General features: G+C 47.5%; 1 protein-coding gene across 8 annotated transcripts; it reads right to left on the bottom strand.

The window, feature by feature from the left end:
* Positions 1-425: 425 nt before the first annotated feature.
* Positions 426-25,482, bottom strand: LOC139242454 (zinc finger protein 214-like). 8 transcript variants are annotated; one of them, XM_070870368.1, is made up of 3 exons: positions 25,417-25,482; positions 8,520-8,606; positions 426-1,365 (listed from the first exon to the last, which is right to left on the bottom strand). In XM_070870368.1, exon 3 carries the CDS (start codon positions 1,256-1,258, stop codon positions 557-559), a length of 702 nt encoding a protein of 233 aa, XP_070726469.1. In that variant the 5' UTR covers positions 1,259-1,365; positions 8,520-8,606; positions 25,417-25,482; the 3' UTR covers positions 426-556. The 8 variants fall into 8 exon arrangements, 7 of the variants coding, with proteins under 7 accessions (XP_070726469.1, XP_070726467.1, XP_070726468.1 ...); XM_070870366.1 differs by lacking the exon at positions 25,417-25,482 and adding an exon at positions 9,782-9,862; XM_070870367.1 differs by lacking the exon at positions 25,417-25,482 and adding an exon at positions 9,622-9,741.
* Between the last annotated feature and the right edge of the window lie 259 nt (positions 25,483-25,741).

Below are 25,741 nucleotides of genomic sequence, written 5' to 3' on the forward strand. Positions count from 1 at the left end.
CATGACCTTATTGAATGGCGGAGCAGGCCCGAGGGGCCAAATGGCCTACTCCAGCTCCCATTTCTTATGTTCTCATGTTCTAATTGAACATTTCTCCCAGGGTAACCTTATCTGTAATGAAATATGTGTCTTTTATAAGCCTCAGGTCCTTGCTCATGTCTGCTGCAGATTCCGGAGTTGATGGGATTGACTTATGACGAGAGGTTGAGTAGGTTGCGCCTATACACATTGGAGTTCAGAAGAATGAGGTGATCTCAGTGTGTCCCTGAAGGACTGTGTCCAGGCTGAAGTTCTGTTCCCCCCTGTAAGATCCTCCCCATAGATTGTCCTTTCTCAACTCCAGCCAGGTGATGCTAAACACTCAGGTGGGAAAGACAAAAAACCACAGCAACGTGTTTAAAGCAACACTAATTTATATGTCTGTATCCCAAATATTAAACCCCTTTCCAGTTACAGGATTTATTAACATCAGCTTACAGGAGTTATAAACCCCAACTATCAAAATGAAGTCAATGCAGTCCAGAATGCGATTAACAGCAGAATCCAACCCCTGCATTCACTTGTGAACTCGCTGGTGTGTCAGCAGGTTGGATGATGTAGTGAATCCCTTCCCACAGTCGGAGCAGGTGAACGGCCTCTCCCCACTGTGAACTCGCTGGTGTTTCAGCAGGTCGGATGATGTAGTGAATCCCTTCCCACAGTCGGAGCAGGTGAACGGCCTCTCCCCAGTGTGAACTCGCTGGTGTATCAGCAGGTTGTATGACCGAGTGAATCCCTTCCCACAGTCGGAGCAGGTGAACGGCCTCTCCCCAGTGTGAACTCGCTGGTGTTTCAGCAGGTCGGATGATGTAGTGGATCCCTTCCCACAGTCGGAGCAGCTGAACGGCCTCTCCACAGTGTGAAATCGCTGGTGTATCAGCAGGTTGGATGACCGAGTGAATCCCTTCCCACAGTCGGAGCAGGTGAACGGCCTCTCCCCAGTGTGAACTCGCTGGTGTTTCAGCAGGTTGGATGATGTAGTGAATCCCTTCCCACAGTCGGAGCAGGTGAACGGCCTCTCCCCAGTGTGAACTCGCCGATGTGTTTCCAGCTGGGACGGGTAGTTGAAACGTTTCCCACAATCCCCATATTTACACGGTTTCTCCCCAGTGACACTGCACTTGTGTCTCTCCAGTTTGGACGATCGACTGAAGCCTTGTCCACACACAGAGCACGTGTACCGTTTCTCCCCACTGTGAACGGTGCCTTCTGCTTCCATGGTCAAAAGCTGATGATATTCCAGTCCCGATGTACCGAGTGACTGCAAGATCTTGAGGTGAGGTTTGGTTTGAGCTTCCAGTCTACAAATCCTCCCCTTTTAACACCCTGTAAAGTGAATTACAAACAGGAAAAGGGAGTGTGAGAGAGAACCCACAAAAACACAAAGGCAGGTTGTGAAATGGAGCTTAATGAATCAGGTCATTTGTGGGGCCGGCACTAGAAAAAAGTGACCATGAAAGCTGCCGGATTGTCGGAAAAACACATCTGGGTCACTGCTGTCCTTCAGGGAAGAGAACCCGGGGACCGAGAGCCGCACTTGGTGTTGCCCGGGGACCGAGAGATACACTCGGTGTTGCCCGGGGCCCCGAGTGCCGCAATCGGTTTTGCTCGGGGACCGAGAGCCGCACTCGGTGTTGCCCGGGGACTGAGAGCCACACTTGGTGTTGCCCGGGGACTGAGAGCCGCACTTGGTGTTGCCCGGGGACTGAGAGCCACACTCGGTGTTGCCCGGAGACTGAGAGCCTCACTCGGTGTTGCCCGGGGACTGAGAGCCACACTCGGTGTTGCCCGGGGACTGAGAGCCACACTCGGTGTTGCCCGGGGATTGAGAGCCGCACTCGGTGTTGTCCGGGGACTGAGAGCCTCACTCAGTGTTGCCCGGGGACTGAGAGCCGCACTCGGTGTTGCCCGGGGACTGAGAGCCACACTCGGTGTTGCCCGGGGACTGAGAGCCACATTCGGTGTTGCCCGGGGACTGAGAGCCACACTCGGTGTTGCTCGGGGACTGAGAGCCACACTCGGTGTTGCCCAGGGACTGAGAGCCACACTCGGTGTTGCCCGGTGACTGAGAGCCACACTCGGTGTTGCCCAGGGACTGAGAGCCACACTCGGTGTTGTCCGGGGACTGAGAGCCACACTCGGTGTTGCTCGGGGACTGAGAGCCACACTCGGTGTTGCTCGGGGACTGAGAGCCACACTCGGTGTTGCCCGGTGACTGAGAGACGCACTCGGTTAAAAAGAAGGCAGACAAAAAGCAGGAAACTATAGACCAGTTAGCCTAACATCTGTGGTTGGGAAAATGTTGAAGATTTCATTCTTAAAGAAGCAATAGCACGACATTTGGAAAAGCATAATTCAGTCAGGCAGTCAGCATGGATTTATGAAGGGGAAGTTAAGTTTGACAAATTTGCTGGTATTCTTTGAGCATGTAATGAACAGGGTGGATAAAGTGGGTGTGGTGTATTTGGACTCCCAGAAGGCATTTGACAAGGTGCCATATAAAAGATTACTGCACAAGATAAAAGTTCACGGGCTGGGGGTAATATATTAGCATGGATCGAGGTTTGGCTAACTAACAGACAGCAGAGAGGTTGGGTGAATAGTTCATTCTTGGGTTGGCAATCAGTACCTAGTGGGGTGCCGCAGGGATCAGTGCTGGGACCCCAACTATTTACAATCGATATTAACGACTTGGAAGAAGGGACTGACAGTAACGTAGCCAAGTTTGCTGGCGATGTAAAGATGGGAGGAAAAGCAATGTGTGAGGAGGACACAAATAATCTGCAAAAGGACACAGACAGGCTAAGTGAGTGGGCAAAAATTTGCCAGATGGAATATAATGTTGGAAAGTGTGAGGTTATGCATTATGGCAGAAAAAAAATCAAAGAGCAAGTTATTATTTAAATGGAGAAAGATTGCAAAGTGCTGCAGTACAGCGGGACCTGGGGGTACTTGTGCATGAAACACAAAAGGTTGGTATGCAGGTACAGCAGGTGATCAGGAAGGCCAACTGAATCTTGGCCTTTATTGCAAAGGGGCTGGAGTATAAAAACAGGGAAGTCTTGCTACAGTTATACAAGTTATTGGTGAGACCACACCTTGAATACTGCGTGCAGTTTTGGTTTCCATATTTATAAAAGGATATACTTGCTTTGGAGGAAGTTGAGAGAAGGTTCACTCGGTTGATTCCGGAGATGAGGGGGTTGACTTATGAGAAAAGATTGAGGAGGTTTGGCCTCTACTCATTGAATTCAGAAGAACGAATGAGAGGTGATTTATCAAAACGTATAAGATAATGAGGGGGCTTGACAAGGTGGTAGCAGAGAGGATGTTTTCACTGATCGGGGAGACTACAACTAGGGGGCATAATCTTAGAATAAGGAGCCCCCATTTAAAACTGAGATGAGGAGGAATTTCTTCTCTCAGAGGGTTATAAACGTGTGGAATTCGCTGCCTCAGAGACCTGTGGAAGCTGGGACATTGAATATATTTAAGACAGAGATAGACATTGTCTTAACTGATAAGGGAATAAGGGGTTATGGGGAGCGGGCAGGGAAGTGGTCCTGAGTCCATAATCGGATCAGCCATGATCGTATTAAATGGTGGAGCAGGCTCGAGGGGCCGTATGCCTACTCCTGCTCCTACTTCTTATGTTCTTATTTTCTTATATAGTGGGTGTCTGGTATGGGAGTGTGGATTTGATTCTGTATCTGTCCATCTCTGGTATGTGGATGAGGGTTTTACTCTGTATGTTAGTTTCTGATACGAGAGCGTGGGTTTTATCCAGTACCTGTCAATTTCTGGTAATTGTCTGTGGGTTTCATTCTGTAACAAAAAGGGCCACATTACAACAATAAGAGTGTTTAAAAAAAACAAGCCTGAAAGCTCTGAGTCTCAAAGCGAGAAGCATTCGTAATAAGGTGGACGAATTAACTGCACAGATCGCTGTTAACGGATATGATGTAATTGGGATTACTGAGACATGGCTCCAGGGTAACCAAGGCTGGGAACATAACATCCAGGGGTATTCAATATTCAGGAAGGATAGCCAGAAAGGAAAAGGAGGTGGGGTAGTGTTAATGGTTAAAGAGGAGGTTAATGCAATAGTAAGGTAGGACATTAGCTGGGATAATGTGGAATCTATATGGGTAGAGCTGCGAAACACCAAAGTGCAGAAAACGTTAGTTGGGGTTATGTACAGACCACTAAACAGTAGTAGGGAGATTGGGGATGGCATCAAACAGGAAATTAGGGGTGCGTGCAATAAGGGTACAGCAGTTATCATGGGTAACCTTAACCTCGATATTGATTGGGCTAACCAAACTTAGCAATACTGTGGAGGAGGTTTTTCTGGAGTGCCTCAGGGATGATTTTCTAGTCCAATATGTTGAGGAACCAACTGGAGAGCAGGCCATCCTAGACTGGGTCTTGTGTAACGAGAGAGGATTAATTAGCAACCTGGTCATGCGTGGCCCCTTGGGGAAGAGTGACCATAATATGGTAGAATTCTTCATTAAGCTGGAGAGTGACACAGTTAACTCAGAGACTAGGGTCCTGAACTTAAAGGAAACTTCAATGGTATGAGACGTGATTTGGCTTGGATAAACTGGTGAATGATACTTAAAGGGTTGACGGTGGATAGGCAATGGCAGACATTTAAAGATCACATGGATGAATTACAACTACTGCACATCCCTGTCTGGCATAAAAATAAAACCGAAAAGGTGGCTCAACCGTGGCTAACAGGGGAAATTAGGGACAGTGTTAAATCCAAGGAAGAGGCATATAAATTGGCCAGAAAAAGCAGCAAACCTGAGGACTGGGAGAAATTTAGAATTCAGCAGAGGAGGACAAAGGGTCTAATTAGGAGGGGGAAAATAGAGTATGAGAATAAGCTTTCAGGGAACATAAAAACTGACTGCAAAAGCTTCTATAGATATGTGAAGAGAAAAAGATTGATGAAGACAAACATGGTCCCTTGCAGTCAGAATCAGGTGAATTCATAATAGGTAACAAGGAAATGACAGACCAATTGAACAAATACTTTGGTTCTGTCTTCACGAAGGAAGTCACGAATAACCTCCCAAAATTACTAGGGGACCGAGGGTCTAACAGGAAGGAGGAACTGAGGGAAATCCTTATTAGTCAGGAAATGGTTGTTGGGAAACTGATGGAACTGAAGGCCGATAAATCCCCAGGGCCTGATAGTCTGCATCCCAGAGTAGTTAAAGAAATGGCCCTAGAAATAGAAGATGCATTGGTGGTCATTTTCCTGAATTTCATGGACTATGGATCAGTACCTATGGATTGGAGGGTAGCTAATGTAACCCCACTTTTTAAAAAAAGGAGGGGGAGAGAAAACGGAATTATAGACCGGTTTGCCTGACATCGGTGTGGGGAAAATGCTGGAATCAATTATTAAAGATGTAATAGCAGAGCATTTGGAAAGCAGTGACAGGATCGGTCCAAGTCAGCATGGATTTATGAAAGGGAATTCATGCTTGACAAATCTTCGAGAGTGTTTTGAGGATGTAACTAGTAGAGTGGATAAGGGAGAACCAGTGGATGTGGTGTATTTGGAATTTCAAAAGACTTTTGACAAGGTCCCACACAAGAGATTAGTGTGCAAAATTAAAGCACATGGTATTGGGGGTAATGTATTGACGTGGATAGAGAACTGGTTGGCAGACAGGAAGCAAAGAGTAGGAATTAACGGGTCTTTTTCAGAATGGCAGGCAGTGACTAGTGGGGTGCTGCAAGGTTCAGTGCATTGATCCCAACTATTTACAATATATATTAATGATTTAGACGATGGAATTGAAGGTAATATCTCCAAGTTTGCAGATGACACTAAGCTGGGTGGCAGTGTGAGCTGTGAGGAGGATGCTAAGAGGCTGCAGAGTGACTTGGACAGGTTAGGTGAATGGGCAATTGCATGGCAGATGCAGTATAATGTGGATTATTGTGAGGTTATCCACTTTGGTGGCAAAAACAGGAAGGCAGATTATCTGAATGGTGAGAGATTAGTAAGATGGGAGGTGCAAATAGACCTGGGTGTCATGGTACATCAAGTCACTGAAGGTAGGCATGCAGGTCCAGCAGGCAGTAAAGAAAGCAACTGGCATGCTGGCCTTCATAGCGAGGGGGTTTGAGTATAGGAGCAGGGAGGTGTTACTGCAGTTGTACAGGGCCTTGGTGAGGCCACACCTTGGGTATTATGTGTAGTCTTGGTCTATTAATCTGAGCAAGGACTTGCTTGCTATTGAGGGAGTGCAGCGAAGGTTCACCAGACTAATTCCCGGGATGGCAGGACTGACATATGAAGAAAGACTGGATCAGCTAGGCTTACACTCACTGGAATTTAGAAGAATGAGAGGGGATCTCATAGAAACATATAAAATAATGACGGGACTGGACAGGTTAGAGGCAGGAAGAATGTTCCTGATGTTGGGGAAGTCCAGAATCAGGGTCACAGTCTAAGGATAAGGGATAAGCCATATCGGACTGAAATGAGGAGAAACATTTTCACCCAGAGAGTGGTAAACCTGTGCAATTCTCTACCACAGAAAGTTGTGTAATCCAGTTGGTTGGATATATTCAAGAGGGAGTTAGATGTGGCCCTTACGGCTAAGGGGATCAGGGGGTATAGAGAGAAAGCGGGAGTGAGGTACTGAAGTTGCATGATCAGATTGAATGGTGGTGCAGGCTAGAAGGGCCGAATGGCCTACTCCTGCACCTATTTTCGATGTTTCTTTCCATTCTTGGTGTGTGAGTGTGTTCTGCGCTGTATCTGTCCATCTCTGTTATGTGACTGTCAGTTCTACTCCACACCCGTCAATCTCCAGTATGTTAGTATTGTTTTACTGTGTACCACCAATTCCTGATAGAGTATTGGTTTTACTTTCGAACTGTCAATTTGTGTTATGGAGGTGAGTATTTATGCTGAATCTGTCGGTCTCTGGTAAATGAGTCTGAGTTTTACTCTGTATCTATCTGTCTCTGGTATGTGAGTGTGGGCCTTTATCTGTATCTCTCCATTTCTGTTATGGGAGCCTGGGTTTTATTCTGTACCTGTCAAGTTCTGATCTGTGATTGTGGGCCTCACTCTATAACTGCCAGTTTCTGTTTAATTGTGAGTGGACTTTCCTTTGTACCTGTTAGTTTCTGGAATGAAAGAGAGATCTTTACCCTGTACCTGTCAATTACTGGTTCGTGAGTCTGGGCATGTCACTGTATGTCAATTTATGTTAAGGGAATATGGATTTTAACATGTCAGCCTCTGATATGTGAGTATGGGTTTTATACTGTATCTCCTAGTCTCTGATATGTGAGTGTGGGTTTTATACTGTATCTCTCAGTCTCTGATATGTGAGTGTGGGTTTTATACTGTATCTCTCAGTCTCTGATATGTGAGTGTGGGTTTTATACTGTATCTCTCAGTCTCTGATATGTGAGTATGGGTTTTATACTGTATCTCTCAGTCTCTGATATGTGAGTGTGGGTTTTATACTGTATCTCTCAGTCTCTGATATGTGAGTGTGGGTTTTATACTGTATCTCTCAGTCTCTGATATGTGAGTATGGGTTTTATACTGTATCTCTCAGTCTCTCATATGTGAGTGGGGGTTTTATACTGTATCACTCAGTCTCCGATATGCAAGTGTGTGTATTTTTCTGTAATTGTCAGGTTTTGGTGTGTGTTGAGGTTTAATCTGTGCCTCTCAGTTTCTGCTGTGGTAGTCTGAGTTTAATCTGTATTTTCCAGTCTCTGGTTTGTGAACGTGAGAATCAATGTTAATTTTTACCTGTATTTCTCTGATATGTGAGTGAAGATTTTGCGTTCTCCATGTCATTGTTCAGATGTGTGGGTGTGGGTTTTACTCCGCCCCGATCAGTTCCTGCGATGCAAGTAACAATTTTACTTACTGCCTTTCAGTTTTCCGATATGTGCCCATGGGATTAACACTTTACCTGTCACTCTCTGGTATGTAAGTGGGGATTTTATTCTGTTACTGTCACTTGCATATATGTGGGTGTGTGTTGTATACTGTATCTGTCAGTCTGTGGTACGGGAATGTGGGTTTTATTCTGCACCTGTCATCTTCTGGTATGTTCGGGGGGTTAAATACTGAATCCGTCAGATTCTGAAACATGAATATGGCTTTTGCTCTGTACCCATCAGCTTCTGATATGCGAGTGTCGTTTATACTTTCTGTTTGACATTTTTTCTGATAGATGATTGTGTTTTATTCTCTACCTGCCAGTTTCTGGCAAGTGTGTGTGGGTGTTTAATGTACCTGTCAGTGTGATCTGTTTCAATGGTGAAACAGCATCTGATTCTACTGCTCCATGTGGCTGTAAGATTCACAATGTAACTCTGCCACTTCAGATCACTGTGGGACTGACAGCTTCTGCTGTCTGTGACAATAGGATTGAGGCCAGTTCTGTGTCTCTGCGCTCTGTGAGTGATAATCTACTTACTGTGTGTGAGAAGGAGCTGCCTGCACTGTTCCTTGTATTCTGCGTGGAGGAATGATCACATTTGTTCTGGCTAGTTGAAGAATTTTGCTGTGAGAATAATAATACGAGAACATTATTAGCTCTAAGATATGGATGCGGGGACAATACGATGTATCTGAGGGAGTGACAATGTAGCTCTCGATCATCAGCAACACGGTTTTGGGGAACACAGTTCACCGAAATATAACGCGTCTTTAAAATATCTTCTCCCACACTTCTCTCCTGGTACCTGCAATAGATGCACTTTGTGAAATTCCCCACATCCTCACTGTCAGACTGTTTTTCCACTGCTCACTGCCCAAGAACAACAGACACAGTGAGATTGGAACTGAATCAGGAACACTCACTACTGATTTGGGAAAGAAAGCAGCAATGATTTGAAAGAGCGAGTGGTTTACTTTCTCTGTTACCTTACACTGTCCACACACAGCCTGAGAATGGCCTCTCCCTTCCCCCACTCACACCATGTCCCGGAACTAGTTCCTGCTCCACTCTGCCTCTTACACACAGCCCCCGAGGGAACTAAACCAGGAATATTCACTGCAAGTGTGGAGAGAGAAAGCAGCAGATTGTAAATAGCGGATTCTGCCCATTCTGTCTCCCTTACCCTGGACACACACTGTCCACACACAGCCCGAGAACGGCCTCTCCCTTCCCCCACTCACACTACGCACTGAGACTGGTTCTTGGTCCACTCTGCCCCTTACACACAGCCCCCGACTCCCCCTGAACTCCCCCCGGACTCAATGCTGATCTTTGAGCCTGACCCCGGGGTCGTGGTGTCTCCATTCCCGGCTGTTTTAAACCATCTTCTTCCGCTCACTGAGTGAATGGTGATCCCAGGCAGGGCTGGGGCAGGGGAGGGTGCATGTGCTATTCTGCTCACTGGGAATGACACAGGGGGTGGGGTGAACCGCGCATGTGCAGCTCTCTGTCTTAATTCAATCTGTAAAAATCAATTTACTTTTATCAGAATCTGAGCAAAGGAACTCAGCTGTTACTTTACCAAGATGGCCGCGCATGCGCTTTGCTGCTCACTGAACCAAGGTGGCGGAGGACTGACCCTGCCTTCCTGTACAAAGATGGCCGCCGTTACCCTGGGCCTGTGACCGGGAGAAAGCCTCGAGGCTGCAGCCGCCGATATTCCGGTTGTTATTCCGGGCTTCCGGCGGGCAGCGGTTGTTTATGAAGCCTCCCCGGCTCCCCGCTGGTCCATTACTCACCTCCGCCCGCGGAGATTGAGCTGTTTTGCGGAACAGATGTTCACCATGTCCTTTCCGCCATGACACGCACCGCGCATGCTCCAAACACAGCTCGGTCTCGCACCTGCGCACTGGGCCCCTGTAGTCTGGGCTCGGCACGTCCTCCGTCGCGGGGAATGCTGGGTAAATAGGAATGGAACGTCATGACTGGGACAGGATTGACTGGGCCCCCATTGGGCACTGAACATGTTCATTCTGGCCCTCAGTCATTGTTCCTGCTGCTCTGTATAACCCTGTCCCTGAGCTGGACAGTAATGTTCTGTCTCAGGATTGTTTCAAACACCGTGTGTCCAATATTGGATTTCTCCATAAAAATAGACTCATTAATGTTCCCGTCCCTTCCATTTTGGTCCTTTTCTTACTCTAGATTGTTTCACTTCTCACGTAATTCATCTTTTCCCACATCAAATCCCAAACTTGTTTCGTTTGAGTATCCGGCTTGTGGATGTCTCAGACTGAACCGGCGTGTCTCACTTTACACTCATTTAACGTTCCTTTCAACCAACCCTTGAAAGAACTATCTTGCGTAAGACGGTAAATCTGTTATTTTCTGTATTTAACGATTGTTGAATGTGGTTAATAGATCTTCACACATACTGCATGGAGAACGTTGAAATGTTCTGACCTTTGTAATTGCCTTTGCTAATTTTGATTGGTTAGTTGATTACAATTAATTATTACTAACATACCTTGCAGTATTTCTTGCATCAAAATAATTGTTTAAATACTTCCTTTATCAGGTCTTTAGGTTCCCCACTGATCTCTGTTTCTTCTTGTGGGGGAATCGAGAACTCGGTGGCAAAGTCTGAGCATAAGGGGGCGCCCAATTAAAATGGAAATGAAGAGGAATTTCTTCTCTCAGAGGGTCGTGAATCTTTGAAATTCTCTACCCCAAAGAACAGTGGAGTCTGGGTCTTTGAAAATATTTAAGTTGCAGATAGCGTGCTTTTTAAAGAGAGTGGAGTCAAGGTTTATGGGGAGAGGGCAGGGAAGCGGAATTGAGGCCAAGATCAGATCAGCCAAGATCTTATTGAATGGCGGGTTGGGCTGAAGGGGCCAGATGGCTGCTGCTGCCCCTATTTCTTATGTTGTTAGAGTTGGTTAGGGGCTGGGCTTAGATGTAGGTTTAGTGGTTGTGGTTTGTGGTTATTTGTTCGCATTGGGATAAGTGATTGAGATACTCAATAGGAGATTCGGCTTAGGATATAATGATTAACTTAGAAAGCACTATTGGCAATATAAGTGTCACTGGATGTGCCCTTTTCCATTTCATGTTTTTAACCTCACAGAGATGAGTCACAAAACAGCCTCAAAATGTGTTCATTCAAAGAACCTTCTTTTCTGCGCAAGCCTCGTTTCCTTCTGTCAAAAACACATCGTAATCTCAACATTTCTCATGGAAAAATAAATTAGTGACATTAGATTTGGGTATTTTGGAACAATAACAGATGGATACAGTTGTTGCACTGGTTACATCTAATCATCAACCTGCCTGAAAAGGACTTCTGGCAATAATCTGTCACCAGGCCCCACCAGTCACCGTCTGATTCCTCCATCGTCTCTTCATTCATTATCCACCATTCCCCCTAACTGGAGCTGCTTTCACCGGCATGACCATTCTCCATACTGAGGCTATCTCATTACCAAGCAGAGCATAATCACCGGCACGGACTGGTTAGTCCGAGTGGCTCATTTCTGTGTAATTCTGTAATTTTGTAGTCTCAGTGTAAGTGGTCCCTGGATTTGATGATTCATTGCAACTGGTCACTGGATTTGGTGCCTCAGTGTAAGGGGTCCACGGATTTGGTGCCTCAGTGTAAGGGGTCCCTGGATTTGGTGCCTCAGTGTAAGGGGTCCCTGGATTTGGTGTCTCAGTGTAAGGGGTCCCTGGATTTGGTGCCTCAGTGTAAGTGTTCCATGGATTTGGTGCCTCAGTGTAAGGGGTCCATGGATTTGGTGCCTCAGTGTAAGGGGTCCCTGGATTTGGTGTCTCAGTGTAAGGGGTCCCTGGATTTGGTGCCTCAGTGTAAGGAGTCCCTGGATTTGGTGTCTCAGTGTAAGGGGTCCCTAGATTTGGTGCCACAGTGTAAGGGGTCCCTGGATTTGGTGCCTCAGTGTAAGGGGTCCACGGTTTGGTGCCTCAGTGTAAGGGGTCCCTGGATTTGGTGCCTCAGTGGAAGGGGTCCCTGGATTTGGTGTCTCAGTGTAAGGGGTCCCTGGATTTGATGCCTCAGTGTAAAGGGTCCCTGGATTTGGTGTCTCAGTGTAAGGGGTCCCTGGATTTGGTGCCTCAGTGTAAGGGGTTCACGGATTTGGTGCCTCAGTGTAAGGGGTCCCTGGATTTGATGCCTCAGTGTAAGGGGTCCCTGGATTTTGTGTCTCAGTGTAAGGGGTCCCTGGATTTGATGCCTCAGTGTAAGGGGTCCCTGGATTTGGTGCCTCAGTGTAAAGGGTCCCTGGATTTGATGCCTCTGTGTAAGGGGTCCCTGGATTTGGTGTCTCAGTGTAAGGGGTCCCTGGATTTGGTGTCTCAGTGTAAGGGGTCACTGGATTTGGTGCCTCAGTGTAATGAGTCCCTGGATTTGGTGTCTCAGTGTAAGGGGTCCTTGGATTTCGTGCCACAGTGTAAGGGGTCCCTGGCTTTGGTGTCTCAGTGTAAGGGGTCCCTGGATTTGATGTCTCAGAGTAAGTGGTCCCTGGATTTGATGCCTCATTGTAAGGGGTCCCTGGATTTGGTGCCCCATTGTAAGTGGTCCCTGGATTTGATGCCCCAGTGCAAATGGTCGCTGGATTTGATGCCCCAGTGCAATTGGTCCCTGGATTTGGAGTTACCATGCAAGTGGTTCCTGGATTTGGTGTCTTAATGTAAGTGGTCCCTGGATTTTGTCATGCATTCAACTATCATTGTAACCCATGTATAAGCTGACCTAAGTTGTACACCTTGAGAACATTGATCACAAGTGGGTGAACTTGTGGTAGACACTCCTAACCTGGACTTTCAGGTATAAAAGGGGAAGCTCCACCCACCTTCATCGCTTGAGATCTTGGTAATAAATGCAACTGGTCACAGAGTGACCTTCTCTCAAGTATGGGCCTCATGTCCATTTATACTCTATAGTAAGGACATATCATTGGCGACGAGAAACTGGGATTTAAACCACGCGAGCATGGCCACAAGCATCTCAGAAGAGAGGTACTGTGTTGGTGATGATTGGGACGACTTTATTGAGAGACTACAGCAAAGTTTTGTCACGAAGGAAAGTTTGGGACAGGATTTGGCCCTCAAACGCAGTGCTCATCTCGACGGTTTGTGGATCCAGAATGTAGTTCCTGATGAAGGCCCTTCACCCCAGAGAAGCCGGGGACAAGACATTCGAAGAGCTCAGTAAATTGATCGGGGAACACCTTAAACCTGCGAGCAGCATGCAAAAAGCGAGACACCAGTTTTACATGAACTGGCGGTGAGAAGGGCAAAGCGTTCCTGACTTCGTGGCAGATCTCCAGCGACTGGCGAGCCTATGTAAGTTCACAGATGCAGACAGAACAGAGATGATGTGAGACTCATTTATTGAGGGCATCGGGCATTCTGGGGTTTTCAGGAAACTGATTGAGACAAGAGACTTGACCTTGGAAGCGGCTCTGACAGCCCAGACTTTAACTCAGGGGAGGAAGAGACCAGAATGATGTATGACAAAAATCTTGGCTCAAATGCGGCAAATGACCAGGGAGTCTACATTGTTAATGCACACACAGTTCTCTAGACAGACAAGGGCAATCGGATATGTCCCAGCATGCAGTCGAACCCAAAAGGGGAATTCAACAGAGACAATGGCTAGCTGAACGGTGAATCATGCCATTGCAATGGACAATGCGGCCAGTAATGGGGCAATCAACACCTTTTACTGGTGCACTTAAGGACAGTTGCAGTGACAGTCAGAGACGATCGACTGGTAATGGATCTTTTGTTTCCAACAACGGGTCCTCCAGCTCATGCTAGAGCTGTGGAGCCAAACACCCAGCCAGAGCCTGCAGCTATCAGCAATATACCTGCAGAAACTGCAACATCAGCGGTCATTTGGCGCATATGTGCAGGAAGCCTGCAGCCAGGTTGATGTACGAGGAGGACAGGCCCGATGTAAGCCCTACGAGGCCAAATGAATACTGGGGAAAATCACGGGAAGCTGAAGTTCAGCGAGTTCATGTGGAGCACATGTACAGTTCATATGCCAGGACGCCACCAATAATGATGAAAGTGCTCCTCAATGGCATCCCAGTATTAATGGAGCTAGACACGGGGGCCAGCCAGTCCTTGATGAGTATCAACTAGTTTGAAAGGTTGTGGGTGTCCAAGGCCAGGAGGCCAAAATTATTGCCGATTGATGCACAGCTACGGACATATACAAAGGAGATTATTCCGGTGCTAGATTCGGAGAACAGGTTCACACTCTGGATTGTCCTGGGGGACGGTCCCACACTACTGGGGAGGAGTTGGCTTGCTGTCATGAACTGGAAATGGGGCAATGTCAATGCATTACTTCTGTGGAGCGAGTATCATGCTCACAGGTCCTAGACAAATTTGACTCATTATTTCAACCCGGCATCGGCACTTTCATGGGGGCTAAGGTAGTGATTCACATAAATCTGGACGCCAGGCCAGTACACCACAAGGCCAGAGCGGTGCCATACATGATGCGGGAAAAAATACAGTGCAAATTCGACCGCCTGCTGAAGGAAGGCATCATCTTGCCAGTTGAATTCAGTGACTGGGCGAGCCCGATCGTGCCGGTGCACAAAGCGGATGGGTCGGTCAGGGTATGAGGCGCTTACAAGGCCACCATCAATCAGGTCTCACTCCAAGACCAGTACCCATTACCGAGAGTGGAGGACCTCTTTGCGACACTATCCGCTGGCAAACTTTTTTCAAAATTGGACCTGACCTCAGCTCCCATGATCCAGGAGCTGGCGAGTGATTCAAAAAGGCTGACCACCATCACGACACACAAGGGGTTGTTTGAGTATAACAGATGTCCGTTCGGGATTCGTTCAGCCGCCGTGATCTTTCAGCAAAATACGGAAATCCTCCTCAAGTCGATTCCAAGGATGGTGGTTTTTCAGGACAACATCCTCATCACGGGTCGCGATGCTGAAGAACATCTCCACGACCCGGATGAGGTGCTACGCAGACTGGACCGGGTAGGGCTGCGACTGAAAAAGGCAAAGTGCATCTTCTTAGCTCCAGAGGTAGAATTCCTGGGGAGGAGGGTAGCAGCAGATGGGATCAGACCTACTGTGTCCAAAACGGAAGCGATCCGGAGAGCACCCACAACCCATAACACGACGGAGCTGCATTAATTCCTGAACTTTTTTGGTAACTTTCTTCCCAAATTGAGCATGCTGTTAGAGCCGCTACACGTGCTCCCACGCAAAGGTCGCGATTGGGTCTGGGGGAACAACCAGGAAAGGGCTTTTGATAGAGCACGCAACTTGTTATGCTCCAACAAACTGTTAACATTACATGACCCATGCTCTACCTGCTTCTCTCTGGAAAGAGAGAAGACTGCCTGGAAGAATCCCAGACTGAGGAAATTCAGAATCACGGTCACCTTCACAGCTAGTAGCAGCACTGTCCTTATCATGGAGTGAGGCTGCAGGTTTGGTTACAAGAGGTGGCAGAGTTCTATGAGCACCTCCTTTGTAAAGAGCAGAAACCTCCCACACTGCTTCTAGCTCAGGCTGAGGTCAAACAATTGCTCTTGGAAGGCCCTAGTTTGGCAGGAAATTTGAGCTGGAGACAGATCACGAATCTCTAACGTCCCTTTTGGCCGACAACAAGGCCATAAATGTGAATGTGTCGGCCCGCATACAGAGGTGGGCACTTACGTTAGCCGCCTATGACTACACAATTCAGCACAGATCGGGCACTGAACACTCTGCCGATGCACTCAGCAGGCTCCCACTAGCCACCACTGAGGGGGCAACTGAGCATGATGCTGAGATGGTCATGGCTGTTGAAGCTTTCGAAAGCGAAGGTTCACCTGTGACAGCCCGTCAGCTTAAAGTCTGGACAAATAAAGACCCGCTACTGTCTTTAGTTAAGAAATGTGTCCTGAATGGGGAGTGGGTAGCCACGTACAGGGCATGCCCTGAGAAAATTAAACCGTTTCATAGGCGCAAGGATGAACTCTCCATTCAGGCCGATTGCCTACTATGGGGAAATCGAGTAGTCATGTCCCAGAGGGGCAGAGAGGTGTTTATCAGAGAATTTCACAATGAGCACCTGGGCATTGTCATGATGAAGGCAATTGCCAGGTCACACATTTGGTGGACAGGGATAGATGCAGACCTGGAACTTTGTGTTCGCAGGTGCAACACGTGTGCTCAGCTGGTCAACGCACCCAGGGAAGCCACCCTTAGCCCTTGGTCCTGGCCCGCCAAGCCATGGTGACGCATCCATGTGGACTACGCAGGTCCTTTCATGGGAAAAGTGTATTTGGTTGTAGTAGAAGCCTACTGAAAATGGATTGAGTGTGCCATTTTAAATTCAAGCACATCCTCTGCCACGGTCGAAAGTCTACGGGCAATGTTCACCACCCATGGTCTACGGATGTCATGGTCAGCTGCAATGGTCCGAGCTTCACAAGCATTGATTTCCAAGATTTAATGGCAGGCAATGGAATCAACCTTGTCAGAACGGCACCGTTCAAGCCGGCCTCAAATGGCCAGGCAGAACGAGCAGTGCAGATAATCAAACAGGGGATGCTCAGAATCTAAGGGGGTTCCCTTTAAAGCTGCTTTATCACGCCTCCTGTAGGCCAATAGATCCCGACCACACTCGCTCACAGGAATTCCACCCGCAGAGCTGCTAATGAAAAGGACGCTCAAAACCAGGTTATTCCTTATACACCCAGCTATGAAAGAAATTGTTGAGAGCAGGCGCCAGTCACAATGTGACTACCATGACAGAAATGCGAGGGCGCCATTATTGATGTCAATACACTGTTTTTGTCCTTAATTACGCTGCAGGGTCCAAATGCTTCCAGGCACTCTGATTGCCAAAGAGGGAAATTAGGGTTTTGGTAGTTCAACTTACCAATGGACAAATCTGCCTCAAACATGTGGATCAAACTAAAAGGAGGTTCAGCAACCCCATAGAAAAAGCAGAGGAAGAACACGACGTAGAGTTTACTCCACCACAGGTGACTAAACACCGGAACCAAGTGGAGGAGAGCCCAGTCACTGTGGGCAGTCCAGACAGGCCTGACGCACCGCAAACAGCAGGCACTCAGGCCAGCGCCAAACAACCGGAAACCCAACTCAGGCGCTCTACAAGGGAGTATAAACCACCAGAGAGACTTAACCTGTGATCTCAATAAGACTTTGCGGGGAGGTGATGTCATGTGTTCAACTAGCATTGTAATCCATGTATAAGCTGACCGAAGTTGTACACCGTGAGAACATTGAAGACAAGGGGCTGAACTTGTGGGAGACACTCCTAACCTGAACTTTCAAGTATAAAAGGGGAAGCACCACCCACCTTCATCACTTGAGGTCTTGGTAATAAAGGTAACTGGTCACAGAGTGACCTTCTCTCAAGTATGGGGATCGTGTGCATTTATACGGTATAGTAACGACATATCAGATTTGGTGTCACAATTTTTGTGGTCCCTGGATTTGGTGTCACATGTAAGGGAATCCTGGATTTGTTGTCAGCAGCACCTCGTCATTGGGACTGTGGACAACCCCGCAGCCCAACAATGCATTCAGCACAGAATGATCCCACTAAAATATATTCCCAATTAACACCACCCACATTAATTCACCAGAAAAGCCCAGTGCCTGCAAGGAACTGCAGCCCCATGTCTACCTTCGGGGGAACACACAATACAAAATATTTTAAAGGAAAAATAAACCCAACAAAGGCAATTAATGGGCAGTAAATACCCCTCACTCATACACCTCCTTCACCTCTACTCTCCAATTACCCCTCCCCATCTATTCTTTCGCCCCGACCCTCCAAACCCCTCACCCCAACTCCTCTATCACCCCATTTCTTTCACACCCTCACCCCAACTCCTCTTTCACCCTTCTCTCCAAACCCCTCCCCCAACTCCTCTTTCACCCCTACAATTTCATTTTCAACATCACTTACACAAGTCATCCACACTGGAGGTAAATCTAGGAGCTTCTGTGTGATGGTGAGGTGATCACTGGACAATAAAGTGCAGAGACTGATGGGAGGCTGCTCATTACCCTCGGTGTAATTTAATCCCCTTACCACTGAATACTGCACACAGATGGTCACCTCGGTAACGGAATGGTCATTGTGACATCACTTTCTAAACAAGGGCACACAGGACAATGGGTCATCAATAAATGGTAAAGGGATTAAACACTCTGCAATTACATCATAAATAATAGGAAATAAATGCTGAAAAATAACTGGCGAAGATAATAGCTTATCTTTGTGGAATTCACTAGCAAACAATAAGAATGATGTGTTTACTTTACACACACACACTTACACATATATATGTAGCAAAGACTTTGTGTGCACACTTTTCAGTTGTTGTACTTAAGCTGATGCAATATGTTTTATTAGGTCTTGCTGCGTCAGGATATAAAGATACCGCACGCTATTGCTCCTCCTGCTGCCTGGGGGAATGGAGCAGATATTTAAAGGGACAGGGACTCCCTTTTCTCTGCCTAGTTATACTTAAAAGAACAGTCCAATTTATCTCGGAGTGTCGGAGGACTTCACATGCCGAGCTCCCATTAACAGTCGTTCCCTTCTGTACTGTGCAGTGATTGTAAAGCTGTTTATTTTCAGTGACTTGAGCCTTTCTATAATGTCTCAATTGTTTTTGATATATTTGATTTGCTTTTCTAATTTGAAAGGATATCAGAATTGTGCATTGTGACGAAGGATTTGTTTAAAGGTAGATTAAATTTTGTTTGAAAATATTTTTCCTAACACTCCCCCAACCCCACAAATTTTAGAACACTCTGCAATACTGACTGGGAAGTTCCCAAGTTCGGTCCGTGATCTGGGCTGTTAGTTGTTCTCAGTCAAGGCAGCAATTCAGGGGTTCTAATTGTCCTCACTATCACTGGGCTAAATATGAGTAAAAATTATCCAGTGCCCTTGCTCTTGATACCGATCCAGTGACATCAACTGGGAAGAGTGTGGATGTCACTTGAGGGCAGGATTGAACTCGGCTCTGATGCCTATCACAGTGGAAATTTCTATCCTGTACTTAAAGTAACAACTTTTGTAACCTCCATTTGTAGGGTATTAGAAGGGGAGGATCTGCAGCTTGGAAACGCAAATAAACCATCACGTCAAGATTTGAGGGAATCATCGGATTCATCAGGATCACCTTATCATCAGTCTTTGGAAAAACACCAATCACAGCGGGGAGAAACAGGACACATGTTCTGTGTGTGGATGCACCTTCAACCAGTCGTCTAGCCTGTGAGACTCGTGTGCCCAGCTGACTCAACACTGTAAATGTGGGGACAGTGGGAATGGATGCAGATGCGCCTCGGGTGAAAACACATCAGGGAGAGGCCGTTTACCAGCTGAGTGTGGAAAGAGATGCAGTCGCTTATCTCAACAACTGCAGTCGCTTATCTCAACAACTGCTGTAGGCACATGCTAAGTCCTGTCACTGAAAATGATTAACAGACTGGATTTTGTGTTCAGTGATCTCGGGCGTGTTTGCTATCCCCAACCTGGACACCAAGACAAAGAGAGGCACTCTGGAAGGTGTGGAGAACTGGGACTTGTCCCTGAGAGTAACCAAAGGCATGAGAACTGAAACAATCGAGAGTTAGAAGGAGAAAAGGCCCAAAATGGAGCAGTCGCTAGCAGGACATCATAAATCTCCTCTTATCATAGAGATATCAAATATTGACACATTGTGTAATTTGAAATATCAAAATATTAAACTCCAGCCCAGTTTTCAGAATGATTAACATCAGCAGAAACAAATCCCAACTGACAGAACGAACACGATTCAGTCAGAATGTGATTAACAGCAGTAATAACAGTAGAACCCAACCCCTGCAGTCACTTGTGAACTCGCAATTCAGATAACTGAATGAATCTCTTCCCACAATTCCCCAGTGTTAACTCGCTGGAGTTTCAGCAGATGATGGAGTGAAACCCTACCCACACACAGAGCAGGTGAACGTTCACTTCTCGGTGTGACTGTGACAATGAATTTCTAGATCAGGCGGGGAATGAATCCTTCCCCACAGTCTCCACATTCCCACGGTTTCTCCATGGTGTGGGTGTCCTTGTGTCTCTCCAGGTTGGACGATCAGTTGAATATTCGTCCACACACTCTGTCCCTCTTCTCTTTTCACCGAAGGACTCCCAGTTCTGGACTCACTGCCGCCTCTGCGGGTGATCGATCGATAATCTATGAAATCCAACTTTTACAAAGATTAAGCTGGAATGTGTCCCGAGACAGAATCAGTGGAGATTGATTCTACTCATTGCAGATAGTTTGAAACGGAACCCGAATTTAATCCTGATTGTAACAGCCTGGAATTTACATGTGAAATATGGATTCAGACAAAAGGAAACAAAAAGTGTTTGGAAATATTTGGCTAATGGTGAAGTTACCAACATAATCCGCAATTTTAACAATTTTTGGCGGGATTTTTGAATTTCTAAATCATTAGAGGACCCACTGTTGAACAGTCATTTCCGCCTCGGTTTCATTGGCGGACGAAACAGGCTGCGATTGGTCATCAGAAAAGACCCATGAAATTCACCACAGAGCGACCAATCACAAGTTCGCTCCCTGCATTTATCCTGAAGGTACAAGAAGGGCAGATGTGGGAGGAGTTTCTGATTCTTTCTCTGAACGTGTGCATTGTGGAAACGTATAGAAGATGAAAAACCGGCTGTAAAGCTCGGCCCAAGGCCAAGTCTCGCTCCTCCCGGGCCGGACTGCAGTTCCCTGTGGGCCGTGTTCACAGGCTCCTGCGGAAGAGTAACTACGCTGAGCGTGTGGGTGCCGGAGCCCCGGTCTACATGGCTGCTGTGCTCGAGTATCTGACCGCTGGTCGGCCACGCGGCCCGCGACTACAAGAAGACCCGCTTCATCCCCAGACACCTGCAGCTGGCCATCCGCAACCACCAGGAGCTCAACAAGCTGCTGGGAAAGGTGAGCATCGCTCAGGGCGGGGTGCTGCCTAATATCCAGGCTGTGCTACTGTCATGAACTGGAAATGGGGCAATGCCAATGCAATTTCTTCTGTGGAGCGAAGATCATGCTCACAGGCCCTGGACAAATTTGACTCATTATTTCAACCAGGCATTGGCACTTTCATGTGGACCAAGGTAGTGATTCACATCAACCCGGACGCCAGTCCAGGACACCAAAAGGCCAAAGCGGTGCCGTACGTGATGCAGGAAAAGATAGAAGGCGAATTGGAATGATTGCTGAGGGAAGGTATCATCTCGCCAGTTGAATTCAGTTACTGGGTGAGCCTGATTGTGCCTGTACTCAAGGCGGATGGGCCGGTCATGATATGTGGTGAATACAAGGCCACCATCAATCGGGTGTCACTCCAAGGCCAGTACCCACTACCGAGAGCGGAGGACCTCTTTGCGACGCTATCCGGTAGCAATTTCTTTTCAGAATTGGACCTGACCTCAGAATTGGACATGACCCAGGAGCTGGCGAATGAGTCAAAGAAGCTGACCATCATCACGACACACACAAGGTTGTTTGAGTACAACATAGCTCCATTTGGAATTTGCTCGGCCGCCGCTATCTTTCAACAAAATAAGGAAAACCTCCTCAATTCCAAGGACAGTGGTTTTTCAAGACGACATCCTCATCACGGGTTGCGATACTGAAGAATACCTCCGCAACCTGCAGGAGGTGCTATGCAGTCTGGACCGGGTAGGTCTGCGATTGAAAAAGGCGAAGTGCATCTTCCTAGCTCCAGAGATAGAATTCCTGTAGATGAAGGTAGAAGCAGACGGGAATGGACCTACTGTGTCCAAAACGGAAGTGATCCAGAGAGCACCCAGACCCCGTAACACGACGAAGCTGCATTCATTCCTCGGGCTCCTGAATTATTTTGGTAACTTTCTTCCCAAATTCAGCAGGCTGTTAGAGCCGCTACACGTGCTCCTGCGCAAAGGTCGTGAATGGGTCTGGGGGGACAGCCGGGAAAGGGCTTTTGATAGAGCACAAAATTTGTTATGTTCCAACAATCTGTTAATGCTACATGACCCATGTAAGACATTTGTTTTAACATGCGATGCATCGTCCTATGGGGTCAGGTGTGTGTTGCAGCATGTTAATGCCAAGGGTCAGTTACAGCCGGTAGCTTATGCCTCCAGAAGTCTGTCCCAGGCAGAACAGGGCTTCGGGATGGTAGAAAAGTAAGCGCTTGCATGGATATATGCTGTAAAAAAATGCACCAGTACCTGTTTGACAGGAACTTTGAGCTGGAGACGTATCACAAACCCCTAATGTCCCTTTTGGCTGACAACAAGGCCATAAATGCAAATGCATTGGCCCGCATACAGAGGTGGCACTCACGTTAGCCGCCTATGACTATACAATTCAGCACAGACCGGGCACTGAAAACTGCGCCGATACACTCAGCAGGCTCCCACTAGCCACCACCGAGGGGGCAACCGAGCATGCTGCTGAGATGGTCATGGCTGTTGAAGTTTTCGAAAGCGAAGGCTCACCTGTGACAGCCCGTCAGACAAAAATCTGTACAAATAGAGATGCGCTACTGTCTTTAGTCAGGAAATATGTCCTGAATGGGGACTGGGCAGCCACGTATGGGGCATTCCCTGAAGAATTCAAACCATTTCACTGGCGCAAGGATGAACTCTCGATTCAGGCCAATTGCCTACTATGGGGAAACCGTGTAGTCATACCCCAGATGGGCAGAGAGATGTTCATCAGAGAACTCCACAATGAGCACCTGGGCATTGTCATGATGAAGGCAATTGCCAGCTCCCACGTTTGGTGGCCAGGGATAGATGCAGACCTAGAACTTTGTGTTCACAGATGCAACACGTGTGCCCAGCTGGGCAATTCACCCAGGGAAGTCCCCCGTTAGCCACTGATCCTGGCTCGCAAAACCATGGTCATGTATCCATGTGGACTACGCAGGTTCTTTCATGAGAAAAATGTTTTTGGTTGCAGTAGACGCCTACTCCAAATGGATCGAGTGCGACATTCTCAATTCAAGCACATTCTCTGCCACGGTAGAAAGTCTACGGGCAATGTTCGCCGCCCATGGTCTAACAGACGTCTTGGTCAGCGACAATGGCCCGTGCTTTACAAGCATTGAATTCCTGGACTTCATGGCAGGAAACGGTATCAACCATGTCAGAACGGCACCGTTCAAGCCGGCCTCAAATGGTCAGGTGGAACAAGCAGTGCAGATAATCAAACAGTGGATGCTCAGAATCCAAGGGTGTTACCTACAAAGCCACTTATCATGTCTCCTGTTGGCTAATAGATCCCGACCACACTCGCTCACAGGGGTTCCTCCAGCAGAGCTGCTGATGAAAAGGACGCTCAAAACCAGGTTATCCCTTATACACCCCACCATGAAAGAAATTGTTGAGAGCAGGCGCCAGTCACAGTGTGACTACCATGACGGGAATGCGAGGGCGTGATGTATTGATGTCAATGACCCTGTCTTTGTCCTCAACTACGCTGCAGGGCCCAAATGGCTCGCAGGCACTGTGATTGCCAAAGAGGGGAATAGGATTCTGATAGTTAAACTTACCAATGGACAAATCTGCCGCAAACACGTGGATCAAATAAAAAGGAGGTTCAGCAACCCCATAGAAGAAGCAGAGGAAGAACACGGCGTAGAGTTCACTCCACCACAGGTGACCGAACACAAGAACCACGCGGAGGAGAGCCCAGTGACTGTGGGCAGTCTGGACAGGCCTGAGGCACCGCAAACAGCAGACACTCAGCCAACGCCCAACAACTGGATCCCCAACTCAGGCGCTCTACAAGGGAGCGTAAACCACCAGAGAGACTTAACCAATGATCTCAATAAGACTTTGGGGAGAGGTGATGTCATGTATTCAACTGTCATTGTAACCCATGTAAAACTGACCTAAGTTGTACACCGTGAGAACATTGACCACAACGGGGTGAACCTGTGGGAGACACTCCAAACCTGGACGTTCAGGTATAAAAGGGGAAGCTCCACCCACCTTCATCACTTCAGTGCTGGCTAATAAATGTTACTGGTCACAGTGACTTTCTCTCAAGTATCGGTCTCGTGTGCATTTATACTGTGTAGTAAGGACATATTAGACAGAGTGTTCAAACTGCCCCGGTTCTGGTCTCTGTAAGAACTCCCATTCTGGATTGTTATATTGCGGGGAGTGTCGGGTTAATAAACGGACTGACGCAACAGGAATTGAAAAATAAACTTGATAATTACTTGCGAGAGAGAATTTGTGACTGAAATCTGAGTCTCAGCCCCTAAACATGCTTTTAATTCGGCAGGCGGTGTAAATGAACAGGTCTGAGAGTGAAGCTGCTTATCAGAGAATTATAACTAAATCTACAGCTGGAACTCCAAATGTTCGCACAATTGTTCAGGAAATAATTAGTGATTTAAGTTTAAAGGGAGATGGGTTTGTGCAGCTGTTTCAGAGAGGATGTGGATGGCTCTTAAAAGAGCAGTTGTGTTTGGGTTTGATCTCTCAGGACAGCGTGTAGTTTTACTTGGAGCTGGTGTACTTGGTCACCACCTTTGTCCCTTCCGACACGGCGTGCTTGGCCAGCTCCCCGGGCAGCAGCAGGCGCACAGTGGTCTGGATCTCCCGGGAGCTGATGGTGTGGCGCTTGTTGTAATGGGCCAGGCGGGAAGCCTCACCCGCGATGCGCTCCAAAATATCATTCACAACCGAGTTCATGATGCCCATGGCCTTGGAGGAGATGCCGGTGTCAGGGTGAACCTGCTTCATCACTTTGTAGATGTAAATGGAGTAACTCTCCTTCCTCGACTTTCTGCGCTTCTTACCGCTCTTCGGTGGTGCTTTAGTGACCGTTTTCTTGGTGCCTTTCTTGGCAGTAACTGTTTTCCCCGGTGGAGGGAGCGTGCTCAGCGGCCGCCATATTGGTCAGGGCGATCTCACGGCGCATGCACGGTCCTTTGTGCAGGGACAAAGGGTGGGCGTGGCTTCAGGATGTCTGTCAGTTTGATTGGCCACATGTTTATGTCCAGCTCAGTGGCCCCTGAAAGGGAGCCTTGTTGTTCTGATAGTTGTTTGGTGACCCTGGGCCAGCACGCCTCACCCTATTGGGCCAGCCCAGCCCAAGCTAACCCTATTGGAACAGCCCAGGATCACCCTATTGGGCCAGCACAGCCTCACCCCATTGGGTCATCCCGGGCTCACACTATTGGGCCAGACCGGGCTCACCCTATTGGGCCAGACAGGCTCATCCTATTGGGCCAGCCCTGGTTCACCCTATTGGGCCAGCCTGGGTTGACCCTATTGGGCCAGCACAAAAGACCCAGTGACCAGCAGAGAAAATCAGCAGCTCATTGATTTTATTCTCACTTTGCGTACTTACCCAAACATGTGAGCAAGAAATTATGAATACCATCGGCCTTTGAATGTGGAAGGAGAAACATTTTTCTGTTCTGTCTGTGGGAAAATATTTCAAATAACAGTGTGACTGGAAAAGCACCGAGACACACATACCCTATCCGAGTGAGAATGTTCCAGTGCACTGACTGTGGAAGAGCTTCAACCAGTTACACAGCCTGAAAAACATCGCAACATTCACAGCGGTGAGAAACTACACGTGATCTGTGTGTGGACGAAACTTCAACTGATAGTCCAACCTGGAGAGACACAAGGACACCTGCTCCATGGAGAAATCATGGAAATGTGGA

Source organism: Pristiophorus japonicus, unplaced genomic scaffold, assembly GCF_044704955.1.
Source record: "Pristiophorus japonicus isolate sPriJap1 unplaced genomic scaffold, sPriJap1.hap1 HAP1_SCAFFOLD_134, whole genome shotgun sequence".
NCBI lineage: Eukaryota > Metazoa > Chordata > Chondrichthyes > Pristiophoridae > Pristiophorus > Pristiophorus japonicus.

Coding starts and splice junctions, on each gene's coding strand:
- LOC139242454 (XM_070870368.1), bottom strand. CDS start 1,258: ATGGAAGCAGAAGGCACCGTTCACAGTGGGGAGAAACGGTACACGTGC.